This window comes from Anabrus simplex, chromosome 5 (assembly GCF_040414725.1).
Source record: "Anabrus simplex isolate iqAnaSimp1 chromosome 5, ASM4041472v1, whole genome shotgun sequence".
NCBI classification, from domain to species: Eukaryota; Metazoa; Arthropoda; class Insecta; order Orthoptera; family Tettigoniidae; genus Anabrus; species Anabrus simplex.
In genome coordinates this window covers 442,622,369-442,637,760 of record NC_090269.1, presented here as the reverse complement: position 1 = coordinate 442,637,760, position 15,392 = coordinate 442,622,369, and the positions used below count along the sequence as shown (strand labels likewise).

Sequence of the window (15,392 nt, the reverse complement as noted above, 5' to 3'; positions counted from 1 at the left end):
CCGAACGAGTCTCTTTCGTGTTAACTTCTCTGAAAAAGCTTTTTTTGGCACCCTCTTCTCCCATTCTCATCATATGTCGATACCACTTTAGCTTTGTTGTTTCCTGTTTGTTCTATCCTGCCTTGAAGATTCACGATTCCTGTCCTTTTCCTTATCTATTCATTTCTAATTCTATCCTTTCTGGTCTTGGCCTTGATGCCTATTAGGAATTTCATCTCTGCTACCTGTATTCTACTCTCCTCTCGTTTTGTTGTAGTCCACGATCCAGCTGAATAGGTTAGTATGGGTTCAGAGTAGGTTAAATATAACACTTTCTTACATTTCTTCAGGACATCTGGGTTACACTCTGGTAGAAGCTGTTTGCTTGTTGTATTCTTTTCCCAATTTCCTCAGTTATCTTTCCATCTTCTGTGTTCACACTTCCCAAGTACATAAAACTGTTAACTACTTCCAGAAATTAACCATTAAGTTTTCCCTCCTTCCTTACTGCCTTCTCCCTGTCATCACCACTGTTTTACTTTTCTCTGTGCATACTTTCACCCCGAATTTTTCTATCTCTTGATTCCATACATCAACTTGTTTTTGCACTTCCATTTCATCCTCACCCCAAATCACTATATCATCTGCAAACAACATGGCTTTTGTTGCCAGTCTTCCCAATCTCTGTTTAATGTTCTTATGAATTTCATCCATGACTATGGTGAATAGTATGGGGGATAGTACACTTCCCTGCCAGAGACCAGTTTCAACTTTAAACCGTTTTGTTTTTCCTGTACTGCTCTTCACAATACTAACACAATTTTTGTACACAGATTCCATCATTTGGAGTTTGCACTCTGTTAACTTTTTCTTTAATGTGTCCCATACCAACTGTTTGGGCACACTGTCATAAGCTGTCTCAATGTCAATAAATGTCATCACTATGTCTTTTCCAAACTCCCATCTTTTCTCCATCATATGTCTTAATGTAATGATCAGGTCAAACGTTGATCTGTCTTCCCTAAAATAACAGATGTATACCTACAAATTATGCATTTCCACCATTTATGTAATCACATAAATTTTTGGTGATGAGAATCTAACTGTGATGGGAGATTGGAATGCAGTGATAGGCCAAGGAAGGGAAGGTAATACAGTATGGGAATTTGGATTGGAACAAAGGAAAGAAAACAGGAAGTCGGCTGGTTGAATTCCGCTCCAATCCAAATTTAGACCTTGCTAATACTTGATTCAAACACCACAAATCATGGCTGTATACATGGACGAGATCTGAAGACACTGGAAGGTATCAAACAGACTTCCTTATGATAGGTGGGGATTCAGAAACCAGGTGTTGGATTGCAAAACTTTCCCACAAGCAGACATGGACTCTAATCACAATATGTTGGTTTTGAAATGCCATTTCAAGTTGAAGAAATTGAATAAAGGAAGGAACGCTAGGGGATGGGATCTAGACAAGTTGAAAGAAAAGAGTGTGAAGGACTGTTTCAAGGAACAGCTTGCACAAGGACTAAATGAAAAGGCTGAAGGAAATACAATATAAGAAGAATGGACAGTTGTGAAGAATGAGGCCTCTAGGGCTGCTGAAGAAATGTCAGGAAGATAGGAAAGATCAACTAAGAATCAATGGATAACTCAGGAGATACTAGACCTTATTGATGAATGATGAAAGTACAAGAATGCAAAAAAATTAAAAGGGCAGAAAGGAATACAGGCAATAAAAAAATGAAGTGGATAGGAAGTGCAGGACAGTTAAGGAAAAATGGCTGAAGGAGATGTGCAAGGATGTTCAAGATGGTATGGTCCTAGGAAAGGTAGATGCTGCATACAGGAAAATCAAGGAAAACTTTGTAGAAAAAAAGACTAGGTATATGCATATTAAGAGCTCAGATGGAAAACCACTTTTAGGGAAAGAAGACAAGGCAGAAAGGTGGCAGGAACATATCCAACAGTTGTATCAAGGTCAACAGTTGTATCAAGATAAAGATGTAAGTGATATTGTTCCTGGAACAAGAGAGTCTGTTGATGCCGATGAAATGGGAGACACAATTTTGAAGTCAGAATTTGATAGAGCTCTGAGAGACCTAAATAGGAACACTACACCTGGAATTGATGACATTTACTGACTGCCTTAGGAGAAACAAGCATGGCAAGGTTATTTAATTTAGCATGTAAGATGTGTGAGACAGGAGTGGTGCCATCCAATTTTTGGCAGAATGTAGTTATACCTATTCTTAAGAAAGCCAGTGCTAACAAGTGTGAAAACTATGGCACCAATAGTTTAGTACCTCATGCTTGTAAAATTTTAACACATATTATTTACTTTATGTCTGACCTTAGAGGATCGAATTAAGAAGGACAAGCCCACATAGATGGTGTTTGTAGATCTTGAAAAGGCATTTGATAATTTTGATTGCACCAAGCTATTTGAGATTTTGAAGTTAATCGGGATCAGATACGGAGAATGAAGAATTATCTACAATCTAAAAATCAGTCTGCAGTGAAAAAAAATTGAGGGCTTTGAAAAATCCAGAAAAGAATGAGATAAGGTTGTATTTTGTTCTCCCTCCTTTTCAGTGTTTATATAGAACATTCAGTAAAGGAAATCAAAGAGGAATTTGGGAAGGGAATCACAATTCAAGGAGAGGAAATCCAAAACACTGAGATTTGCTGATGACATTGTTATTTTATCTGAGACTGCAGAAGATCTGGAGGTATGGAGTAGAGGATGAAAATAATGTCAGCATTGCTTCACATGCTGCTACATTCTTCCTGAAGCCAAACTGATCTCCCAACTCAGTTTCAACTTGTCTTTCCATTCTTCTGTAAATAAATTACTAGAGTAAAAGAGTGCAGTCGAACTAAGTCTGGTGATGAAGGAAATTTTATAATAGGATATTAAGTCTTAATAGAAGTAGATGAATATTGTTGCTTGGATAGTATAACAACTAACAATGGCAGAAGTAAGGACAACATAAAATGCAGACCAGCACAACCAAAGAAGGCCTTTCTTAAGAAAAGAAATTTGCTCACTTCAGATGTTGATATACGAATTAGGAAGAAGTTTTTGAAGACATTCATCTGCAGCATGGCATTGTACGGAAGTTAACTAGCTCACAAAGAAAGAGGATAGAAGCTTTTGAAATATGATGTTACAGAAGAACGCTGAAGGTGAGACAGATAGATGTGTTTTTTTCTGACAAGTTGCTTTACGTCACACCGACTCAGATAGTTGTTATGGTGATGATGGGGCAGGAAAGGGCTAGGAGTGGGAAGGAATCAGCCATGGCCTTAATCAAGGTACAGCCCCAGCATTTTCCTGGTGTGAAAGTGGGAAACCACCGAAAATCATCTTCAGGGCTGCTGACAGTGGCGTTTGAATCTGCTATCTCCTGAATACTGGATACTGGCCGCACTTCAGTGACTGCAGCTACCGAGTTCGGCACAGATAGGGTGAATTACGAATTAAGAGATACTGAATCCAATTGGTGAGAGGAGATTGATTTGGCTAAATTTTACCAGACGAAGGGATAGAATGATAGGACACATCTTAAGACACCCATGACATGTGCAGATCGTTTCTGAGGGTGCTGTAGCTGGTAAGAACAGTAGGGGTAGACCAAGGTATAAATATGACAAGCAGATTAGGGCAGATGTGAGATGCAGCAATTATGTAGAAATAAAAAATTTAGCATAGGATAGGGTGGTGAGGAAGGCTGCATAAAATCAATCTATGGACTGATAACTCAATCAACTAAAATAATTGGTGTTTATTTGAGATTAGTACAAAAAGTAAAGAATAGATAGCAATGTACTCATACATTTCCTGTACAACAGATACAAGTAGAGTTATGTAACCAGTGAAACTTAGCCAACTTCTAATGGTTAAATCCTTATCACTATAATGTTATCTGGAATAATACTTACAAGTGAAGTACTGGCTATTTCCTCCAGACAGACTGGTTCTTCTTTGATCTGCACTTCTGAGTCCATTTCACAAAGCAATTGAAGTTTTATACAGTGCTGGGGATGTAAATTACTTCTACTGATGTTACACTGAAACATGAGTCCAAAACATACTTTTTATAATTAGTACTTCTACTGCTGTTTGGGTCATCATTCACAGATATTTAGCTATTAGACCAGCAGAGTTCTATCTCGTTACATAGCACTTACTCTCATGTCACTAGAGATCCGGTGTAAATATGTATATTACTGTCTTAAGTTTTGTACACATTTCACATTAGTTTCTTGTCAGAATGGTGAATACCTGCATACCTAGTGTTTTGGAATGTTTTTGCTATTCACAAAGAATGAAGGGAAGAATAGGAGTTTGAATACACCAGTATGTAGCTTACAAGTTCTGTCTAGTTATTAACACAATTAAATTACTATTAAAGATGCTTAAATATATAGGAAACAGAGATCACTGATTTTTGCCTTACAGTTTTGTTGGTGTTAGTCACCTTATGATGGGCTGTGGAACAAGAACAAGAAGAAGATGAATATAAGTACAACATATAGTTATAAGTTAAGTGTTTTCTGGTTTCTTCTACTTTTTTAAAGGTATGTTGTAAGGTTGTCAAAATATTTGACGAAATTGGAGTGGAATGTAAAGTGAAATAAGTTTTATTTTCCATTAGGCCAGAATAATTACAAACCAGGCCTAAATGATTCATTTCATTTTCTTGCCTTCCAATAGGTCTTCACCCAGAAGGGACATAAGAAAATCATGGATTAAGGCAATTAGAAGACAGAACTGGCATCATACTGCAGCCTCCATTGTTTGCTAGCAGTATTCATGCCCAGTAGACAGGTCAGACAATAAGACTGAAAGAAGAAGCCATTTCCTGCATTTTTCTTCAGTATTCAGCATAGTTGTAGAACCATACAAGGAAACAAGGAAAAACACCAATTCGGAGCAATGTCATCCTAGAAAATAAGAGTGGTGTAAGCAGGCAGGTGACAGTGGCGCTGTAATTCAGACCTCAGATTGTAGGCCTAATAGTGCAGAACAATTAGCACCGTGCAAAAGGAAACTAATAGACGGATTTAATAAATAAAAAGAGGAACACTGTGATGCAAAGAAGATAGCTTATAAGCTTGCCTACTGCAAAGTTGGTGTGTGTTATAATGTGCACTGCTGTGAATGATGTTTGGAAAATTCCTAGTATTAAGAACAGGGATTTCTGATGATAAACTCGAGAAATTGTACAAAATTGGTGTTAATATAGCATCTGTAATATTTGGAACTAGCAACAACACAAGCATTGCACAATGTTGTGTGCAAATTTACATCATTTAACTGATTTGCAAACATATTCTTCCCATCCTGTAGCAGATTATGCATCAGTTGCTATTCTGTTAGATGCTTGTCATATGATCAAGTGTGAATGCAGCTCCTTAGCTTAAAAGAAAGTAATTTTTACTGAGGAACCCACTTTAAGCTACAGAGTGCTGAGGGTTTGCACTTAGCTATCAAACTAACCTCAAAGCATATTATTGGTATAAATATATGTTTTACCCTCCTTGAAGATTCTGAGACAATCGATAGTAGTCATTAGATTCTTCTTCTTCTTTTATGACCACATAGGATCACTTTAGTCAGTCCGTCGTTCAGGTCTCTTTGAAGGGATTGTTCGGGCTTTGCGGTCCTCCCAGTACTTCTTCAGACGCTCCGATCTTCGTGCCCTTTCCTCAGTTGAAAATGTGCGTGTTGTTGGTTTGTTTTGTGTAAGGGTAAAGCGGAGGTTTGTATTCTTGAGTTTTGTATTCAATTTTATCTTATTTTTGGTGTCTTCTGTTGTAAGGCCTATTTCCTTCAGATCCTCTCTTACTTCTCTGATCCATTTACATCCTGTTGTGGTATTTTTTGAGACGAGATTGTGTTGTACTAGTTGTTTCAGAAGTCTCGAGTCCTGCATCCTCATGATATGTCCAAAGAATCCCAGTCTCCTCTTACGCATAGTATCTGTAATGGGTTCTAGCTCTTTGTACACGACTTTGTTAGGTATTAACCGCCACTGTCCATCTTTCTGATATTTTTTGTTGATACAGGTTCTTCCAATCCTCCTTTCAATTTTCTGAAGTCTGTCAGTCTTTGATTGTTTATTCAGGTAAAAGAGTGTTTCTGCTGCATATGTAGCTTCCGGTTTTATAACTGTGTTGTAGTGTTTTATTTTTGTATTTATTGATAGACATTTCTTTTTGTAGATATCCCATGTTAATTTTTGTGCTTTAGCTAATCTATTTGTTCTTACTTGGATTGAGATTTTTTCATTTAAGTTATGTGTTATTACTTCTCCAAGATATTTAAACTGAGTTACTATTTTGATTTTATTACCATTTATGGTGACTTCTTTTAGCTGTGTTGGTTTTTGGGGCATAATTTCTGTTTTTTCAAATGATATTTTGAGGCCAATTTTATTTGCAATGTTTTGAAGTTCTGATATCTGGGTTTTTGCTTCTTTTATGTCCACTGCTAGTAATGCTAAATCATCAGCAAAACCCAGGCAATTTGTTTTGATTTTTCGGCCAATCTTTATTTTGGGGGGACATTTTCTAAACCATTCCCTCATTACCATTTCTAGAGCACAGTTAAATAATAGTGGTGAGAGCCCATCTCCCTGCCGTAGTCCAGTTTTAATTTCAAATGTCTCTGATGTTTCACCCCTAAACTTCACTTTTGACTTGGTATTGGTGAGAGTCAATTTTATCATGTTTATTAATTTGGGGTGTAGTCCAAGGTGTCTTAAAATTTTAAACAGAGATTCTCTATGGATGCAATCATAAGCTTTCTTGAAATCTACAAATGTTATCACCATATCTCTGTTTCTTCTCCTGTTATAGTCCATTATCAACTTAAGACTCATGATCTGATCAGGACAGCTCCTCCAGGGTCTGAAACCTCCTTGATATTCTCCTAGTTCTTTCTCAAGTTGTAAACTTATCCTATTAAGGATGATTATTGAAAATATTTTGTATGTTATGTCTAGGAGCGAGATTCCCCTGTAGTTATTAGGGTCGGTTTTGTCCTCTTTTTTGTGCAGAGGATGAATGAGGGCTGTTGTCCAGTGTTCTGGTAGTTCTTCTTTAATCCAGATAGAGACAAGTTGTTGATGGAGGGCAACTTTTGCTGAGGTTCCTGCATATTTCCAGATTTCCGCAAAGGTCTGATCTTCTCCTGGCGCTTTGTAGTTTTTTAATTTATTCAGAGCTTGGTAGACTTCCTTTATTGTGGGGGGATTGATGTTTTCTGGTGATGTTTTTATCGGGGTGTTGGTGTCCAAATGAAGGAGTTCTGTAGGTTCCTCACAATTTAAAAGCTTGTTGAAATGTTTAGCCAGAATTTCTGCATTGTCTTTATTGTTATGGGCCAGCTTAACATCTTCATCCTTCATCAGTAGGGTCGGGGGTTCATATTTTTGGAGCTGCTTTCTGAAGGTTTTGTAGTAGTCCCTTGATTTAGTTTTACTGAACTGTTCTTCAATTAACTGCAGGGTGTCCTTATGATGTTGTCTTTTTATTCTTCTTAAGACTTGGGTAGTTTCTTTTCTCTGTTTTACTAGCTTTTGATAGGATATTTCTGTCTTTTGGGACTGATGTAATAGCCATGCCTGATGTCTTTTCTCCACTGTTTCATCACATTCACTGTTCCACCATTGGTGTTTTTTTACGTGGTTTAATTGGAGCTAGGTCTTCTGCAATTTGTTTAAGGTTGTGTACTAAGTCTTCAAGTTTGTCTGTGATTTTTATTTTTTCAGTTGCTTTCTGGTAATTTTTGTTGTTGATTAGCTGGGTAGGATCTATTTTTCTTTTAGTTTTAAGGGCTTGCTTTTGTTGTCTCCTCTGGGGAGTGAGATTATTGAAAAAAAAAAAGATGTTTAAGTTGGACGATTTTCAGATTTGTGAATGACGTGTCTGATTCATCCAGTAAGATTGGTAGAGAATTCAAAACAACTATTTGAAAACAAAATATAAACTTTGGCATCCTTTCATATCTGAGAACCCTGCTTTGAAGCATTCATAAATTGATATACCAGTGGTTTTCTTAACAGTAAAATATAGGATAACACAGACCTATGCAATCAATATTACTGTTAATATTCGAAAGTGTTTTTAATAATTATCTGTCCAATATTCCACTTTCTGCTACGATTTTATATAAACGCATCAGAAACACGTAGTGACATAAGATGATGGCGGCCACACGCAGCCGGCTTCAGCATCTGCTGCTCATAGCCGGTCTAATAGCTCTATGTATGAGAACCTAGCAAGCAAGCCTCTAGTAGGTGACTGTTGATATTGTCTCATAACCAGTTTTATGAGGAGACTGAACCTCAGGGACAAACTATCCCACATCCAAAGACTGTGCCCTGTGGCAAAAAGCCAGTGACTACAGCACTAAGCCTGGGTCACAAGACCAGTTTGATGCACCCCTCCATACCAACCTGTCCTGTGCTACACTATAAAATACTTGTTACATTATGTTATCTATACATCAACCTTTACCACTCCTTGCACTTTTCCTCAATAAAAGCCATACAAGCTCTGTGTATTTACTTCTGATGGTCAAGCATTCCTAAATCATTCTCCTCACATCAATTATATTCATTATCTGTTTATTTTTACCTGGCCTAAGAACCTAATATTCAGTATCTCTACATAACACTACAAGGGTTCAATTCTCTTTTTTTTTTTGCACCTGTTATTACCTAGTTCGACCTTCATACAATGCAACATTCCACACTTCAGGTCAAATAACAGAAGTATTTCAGTCTGCTGAACCATCGCCTTTGGCTATGCACTACACACCTTTAAGCTCTAGCGTGAACATCTCCCAGTGCTACTAGGCTGTTGGTCAGTCGGTACACTGGGAGGCACTTATATCTTGTGGTTATCAGCAACCAATCTGAAAATTAAAACAATAGTTTCAACTCGGTTGATGACTGACAGAGTCAGACAGTATACTTCAACACCATACACCTCTTCAAAATGAACAAGAAGTTAGTAAGAAATTGATATGCCACATGTAAGGAAGCATAATTAACTATCGACTCCCTACTGAAATGGAAATACTGCTAAAACTGCCTACATTTCAACCAGCCTCGACATGTGCTGATGTATCTTCATGACCAAAAAATGTTACCAACTCCTTGTCATATAACAATTGTTGCTTTATTGCCATTTGATCAATAATGAGGGAACACACTTTTTCTGCCTCATTCAATCTTTCATTTTCTATGATAAGTCTTTCTTTGACAAGATCTGTCACTCATGTTCAGCACAAAGTGTCTCCTACGTAACAAATAAATATGTTGCTAGAAGGCAACTTGGATAAATGATTTTGTGCTTAAGCATAACCCTTCAAACAAATAAATACACTGTTTTATGTATTTTTCTGACCAACAGAGTGACAGCTGGTAATTTAAAGTTTGGTCCAGTATGAATGAGGTCTTCTAATCTTCAGGATCCATCTTCACTTTCTCTATTTCCAAATTAGCTGCCAACTTCTTTATTTTCTAATCAGCATGCCTCAATTTGAGTGTCAAACGGTTTTCCTCGTTGTTGACTTCATAACATTTATTGATTGTCTGTACTATCTGCCAGCTGACTGACTTAAGCATAAACAGCTCTTCTCTCTCCCTTTTCTTTCCAGTGTTTTTCCAGATTTCACATTCCTTTATTCACTTTCTAGTGTTGATTTTGAATTTGGCATCTTATGCTCAGGATAATTTTTTAATATGGAAGGAACAACATTGTTTATCCATTTCCTCATTTTTAGTCTGGGATGGTAATCTGCTCCAGCAAAATGCAGACTACACACAAAGGATATTCTGGATTCAAAATTTGGAACATACCTATCGAGTGACATGTTTTTCAGCCATTTCTGTCTTAGGTCTGCATCCCATGGAAATTCATGAACCAAAATGCCTTTACTTTTCTCACTCTGGTTTCTGTAATACGGTACACAGCAAAAATCCACTGTGTTAATAATATACCGATACCATTACCTACAAGTAAATAAAAGTTACTTTAATTAGATGATTGCCAGCTTTCATTTTATAAATAGGCAGTACATTGTATCAAGTACATACAACATGGTTATTTTGCTAGGCTTTAATACAATTAAAGTAATTGTAGTGTAAATTAATCATGACCATAATTGGGCATGAAATTTTAAATACAAATTAATATTATAACAATTTTAATATACATATGTGTAGACTGCTATGCGGCCTCAGTGTCCTAAAAATGCAGAAAGATGACAGATATCATGCTAGCGCTCCTGCAGGAAATACGGTAACCATCGTGTGATTGTTTGAACAGAAGCATGGAGAGTTGAGAGCCATGTAGTCCATAGCAGCAGACGATGCTTGAACACAGGATAGACATTTACAAACATCAGAACATACTCAGAAGGCCTTATCTTAGCAAACCACACTTACACCCTGGCACACAGAGCATTGAATAATCAAGAGCAACCAGCTACCATTGAGTACTAACGACTAAAATCATTTACCTTGTCATAATCGTCATCGATCGAGAGGGACTGACTGCACAGAAACAGCTAATACTTCCGCCCAGTAATATACAAGCTACAGATGTATTCGTATTCACGAGCAGAAAAGAATGTGTTGTGAACGTGATAATTCAGGTGAAGATACTATTCTAATGTATGAATATATTAGGAGAAAGGAAAGAACCAGACGATCACAGTGGACAAGGCAAATTTTCCTTAAGTGTGAGAGCCTTGGAGAATTCCACTAACCCATGCCTTTGTTATGAAACAATAAAAAAAATTCAGGAACTTATAAAGAATTAGTGGAAAAACTGAAATCACTAATAGACATCAGGTAAACAAATTAGAGGAAAAGTGTAAGTTTTGAGGAAAGGCTGACAGTATCATTAAATTTATTATTATTATTATTATTATTATTATTATTATTATTATTATTTAGTTTTTAAGGTTTAAAATTAGAAGTGATGTTCACCGTCGAAATTACCATGTCATGGAAATATATATTAAGCAAAAGATTTCTTTTTTTAAGTTGCTTTATGTCGCACTGACACAGATAGGTGTTGTGGTGACAATGGGACAGGGAAGGGCTAGGAGTGGGAAGGAAGCAGCCGTGGCCTTAATTAAGGTACAGCCGAAGCATTTGCCCGGTGTGAAAATGGGAAACCACGGAAAACCATTTTCAGGGCTGCCGACAGTGGGGTTCGAACATACTATCTCGTGAATACTGGATACTGGCCGCACTTAAGCGACTGCAGCTGTCGAGCTCGGTAAGTAAAAGATTAGTGGCAGGTACATTCTATTGCATTCTACATGTTGCTCATAAACTATTGATACACAAGGACTGAAAACAATGGATCCATTTATGTACGTCAATTTGAATTCATAATTTGAATGTACTACAATTACAATTTACATAGGCCTACAGGTTTCTGGACACTGGTGACTTATACATGTCTGCAATTAACCGATTTACAAATGCTCACAATACAATCAACAGACTTGTTTCTATGATATGTGATGTCATTTGTAGAGCCTTTTAAGCCAGAATTCTTGACTGAGTGAAAATTGCAACAAAAGCCTTGCAACAGTGGTTCATTGTCCTTTAATTATAAAACTTTATTACCATTTATGATTATTTTTTTAATGATGCTGGTTCTTGGGACATAATTACTGTCTATTCAAATGATAATTTGAGGTGTTTATTAGATGGAGGTTACCAGATTTTTAATTCTTTTTCATACCAATTGGTGAGACTCCACCTACCAAATTAACAGACATATCAAGAAATGCTTCCAGTCAAAATTTACATTAGCTAATGTAGAAATAGTGTGTCAGGTTTTATTACAATCCTGTAAATAATTTTGAAAGAAAGGAAAGTGCACATATGTCCAGAATATTGTGAAACTGAGAAAAAACAAGGACAAGCAATGGAGTTCCTTTCACTGTTTACTATCCCCCATAACTGTACTTTTTCTCTCCCTCATAAACCTCTGCAAGTCTCTACTTGCCTCTCCTCTTTGTTACTGTGCCATGTTCAGAATAGTAGCATATCACTTTCATGACAAGCATGCTGCTCAATTTCTGTACTGCCTCCCGTGCAAAGAAACCAGGTCCAAATTCAACCTTTGCAAGAATGACAATTCTGTCTTTATTTACATCACTGAAGGTTCAAAAACAGCTAATTTTACCAAATGGTTGTGAAGGAAGGTTGTCTATGGACATCTCTTCCAAAGTAGAAAATTTTAATTCTCATTAGGGTTCTGTGTTCCTACATATGTGTACATTTCTGGAGGAGTAAGTTGGCAGTGAAATAGACTGATATTTGTCACAGCTACATGTAAATTAAACATACACAAAAAAACCATGGAGCAAAAAAGCAACTGCTGCTCAACCTGAGGACCTGCAAAATATGAGGTGTCGTGTGGTCAGCATGAGGGATCCTCTTGGCCGTTATACTAAATTACACACAAGGTCTTGTTTCTTACCCTCATCACTATGCATAAACTAGTCTTCCCAAATTTTGCACTGGCAAGCTGATCAAATTGTTAACCTGGCATTTTTTTTTTGCTATTTCTTTTACATTGCACTGACACAGATAGGTCTTATGGCGTCGATGGGATAGGAAAGGCCTAGGGATGGGAAGGAAGCAGCCATGGCCTTCATTGAGTTACAGTCCCACCATTTGCTTGGTACAAAAATGGAAAACCATGGAAAACCATCTTCAGGGCTACCAAAAGCGGGGTTCAAACCCACTATCTCCTGGATGCAAGCTCACAGCTGCACGCCCCTAACTGTATAGCCAACTAGCCTGGTACTTGACAATAATGAACCATTAATCTAAAGCTTGCACTTCTGACCAAGTTACTGGTAAACTCCTTGGTACAGATTGACAAATTTTTCCACAAAGCACTGGTAGGACTTCTTTTCTTACCTCAATGTTGATTTTGCCTTTCTGCATTTTGCCTACATGCCTTATATAACCAGAAAGAATGCTTTCCCAAAGCTTACATACAAAGCATGTCAAACTGACTGGCCTGTAATTTTCAGCTTTATGTCTTTCACCCTTTCCTTTACATACAGGGGCTACAATAGCTACTCTCCATTCATTTGGTAAAGTTCCTTCTTGCAAACAATAATCAAACAAGTACTTCAGATATGGTACTATATCCCAACCCACTGTCTTTAGTATATCCCCCGAAACCTTATCAATTCCAGCTGCTTTTCTAGTTTTCAACTTTTGTATCTTACTGTAAATGTCATTGCTGTCATAGGTAAATTTTAATACTTCTTTAGTATTAGTCATTCCTCTATCTGGACATTATCCTTGTAACCAACAATCTCTACATACTGCTGACTGAATACGTCTGCCTTTTGAAGATCCTCGCATACACACTCCCCTTGTTCATTAATGATTTCTGGAATGTCCTTCTTGGAACCTGTTTCTGCCTTAAAGTACTGTACCTATACATACTATTCCATTTTTCACTAAAATTTGTATGGCCACCTATTATGCTTACCAACATGTTATCCTTAGCTGACTTCTTTGCTAGATTCAAGTTCCTAGTAAGTTTCTTCAATTTCTCCTTACTTCCACAGCCAAAGTTTCTTCAATTTCTCCTTACTTCCACAGCCATTTCTAACTCTGTTTCTTTCCAACCTGCACCTCCTTCTTAGTCTTGTTACTTCCCTGTTATAATATAATGGATCTTTACTGTACCGGGTGGTACACCTCCACGCCGCTAATTTAAATGCGCGCCAGTTAAAACTCCTCTGCTGGAGGAAGTCTGAACTTTATTGACGTTATTAATTTTCTACCTTCTCAGAAGATGTCACTACCTGTAAATTTTGGAGTTTTAGAACTGTGTCACTTTTGATGTGTTTTTGTTTCGCTTGAAGTAAGAAGTGTGAACTTTCTCTTCTAGAGGACACTACTGAAGATCTACAATAGTGCAACCTAGTGCGGAGTCAAAGAACTATTTTTTTGGAGAAAATTTAATTTCAAGAGTTTGTTCTTTGTTAAATTTCTTTCTGTCATTGTTTAAGTTGGCAATATTTACCCCTTTCTTCCCCCTGTTATGAATGTATCCAATCCCGAATTTCTTCTATTAATTTCTGACCAATCTGGTGTATCTTCCCCCAACTTGAATCTGTTGCGGGGTCCTACCCAATAAAGAGTTTGTGGGAGGGTGTTTTCTTTCCCCTAACGCCTAGAACCTTCCGCGAGAGGATATAAACTGCTGATTTTCGGGTCTCCGGGCCACTTGTGTTCCATCTTTCAGTGTGTTAAGTACATAGCAGGGGGCGGGAAGCGCCTCTTTCTTCGGCAGCGGTCAACAACAAGGTAATGGCCGATTAATAACTTCTTTCTTTGCTAGCTCAGCAGTTTAACTTTCGGGGCGGGTTCTAAGCGTTCAACCATGTAACCTTTTCCTAAAATGTAACTACTCTTTTCATATATTCTCTTTTAAAACGACATATCGGGATAGAGAGTGCTTAACCCTCTCGAGCTCCCACTCACATCGTCCTGAGGTGAACTTATTTTTCTCAACCAATTCTTCCGTAATGTAATGTAAATTGCTATTAAGTCACCTCTGTAGTATGGGATTAGCCCTTGTATTAACGGCCTAGTGCCAAGTAGGTCTTAAGCAAAGTGTATTAGGAGTGCAAGTTCGCCTCCTCTCAAATTGTATTTTAGAGGTCATGTATTAATCTTCTTCTTATTTAACAGACCTCAGTAGGTTGGGTATTTTGCCCCTGTGTATATGTCCTTTGAGGACGGCTTAAAGGTGGAGTTCGGAGTGGCCTATGATAGGCTTGTATTTTAGGGGGAAGTTGCCCTTTTTGAAAATTGTGTTTCTGCCTCAAGGAGGCTTTTGGATGTAATTGGAAGCAGATGTTTCTGGCATGTTTGGGGGTTTTCGGCCCCTTTGTTGTATGGTGTTCATTGTAAGGTTGGGCTCATTGCTCAAGAATTATGTTTCTGACTTTTGAAGCCCCAAATGGGGTACCTATGTAAATGTATTTGTCAATCGTGTTTCGGCTACTAAGTACCTGTTCTATTTGTTGTTACCTAATTTTGAAAAGAAAATATAACCTTGTTAAATTTTAAAATTAATTTCACTTTAGTAGCTTGAGACCCATTCACCACCCAGCACCTTCTTTCATGCATAACTACCACCAAAACACGGTAACAAGTGGTAGCAGAGCGTGGTTGAATGGGTCTCAATTTAGCCCCTTTTGACGGCTAAATATTGTTTGTTCCGAACTCTAACCATTTTCTCAGTTGCTGGAATTTTTTGACCTTTTCAAAATTGGTCTGTCATCATGCCCGGCCCTCGCGATGTTCTCCTTCTTAACTATTTGCGCAAGG

At 37.5% G+C, this 15,392-nt stretch overlaps 1 protein-coding gene across 1 annotated transcript in view; it reads right to left on the bottom strand.

Moving 5' to 3' along the window:
* The window catches only part of LOC136874627 (zinc finger protein 664), a 110,135-nt gene that overhangs the window by 67,087 nt on the left and 27,656 nt on the right, over positions 1-15,392 (bottom strand). Inside the window, exon 3 of the mRNA XM_068227890.1 lies at positions 3,928-4,056. Coding sequence (XP_068083991.1) covers positions 3,928-4,056 — 129 coding nt within the window. The remainder of the gene's footprint in view (positions 1-3,927; positions 4,057-15,392) is intronic.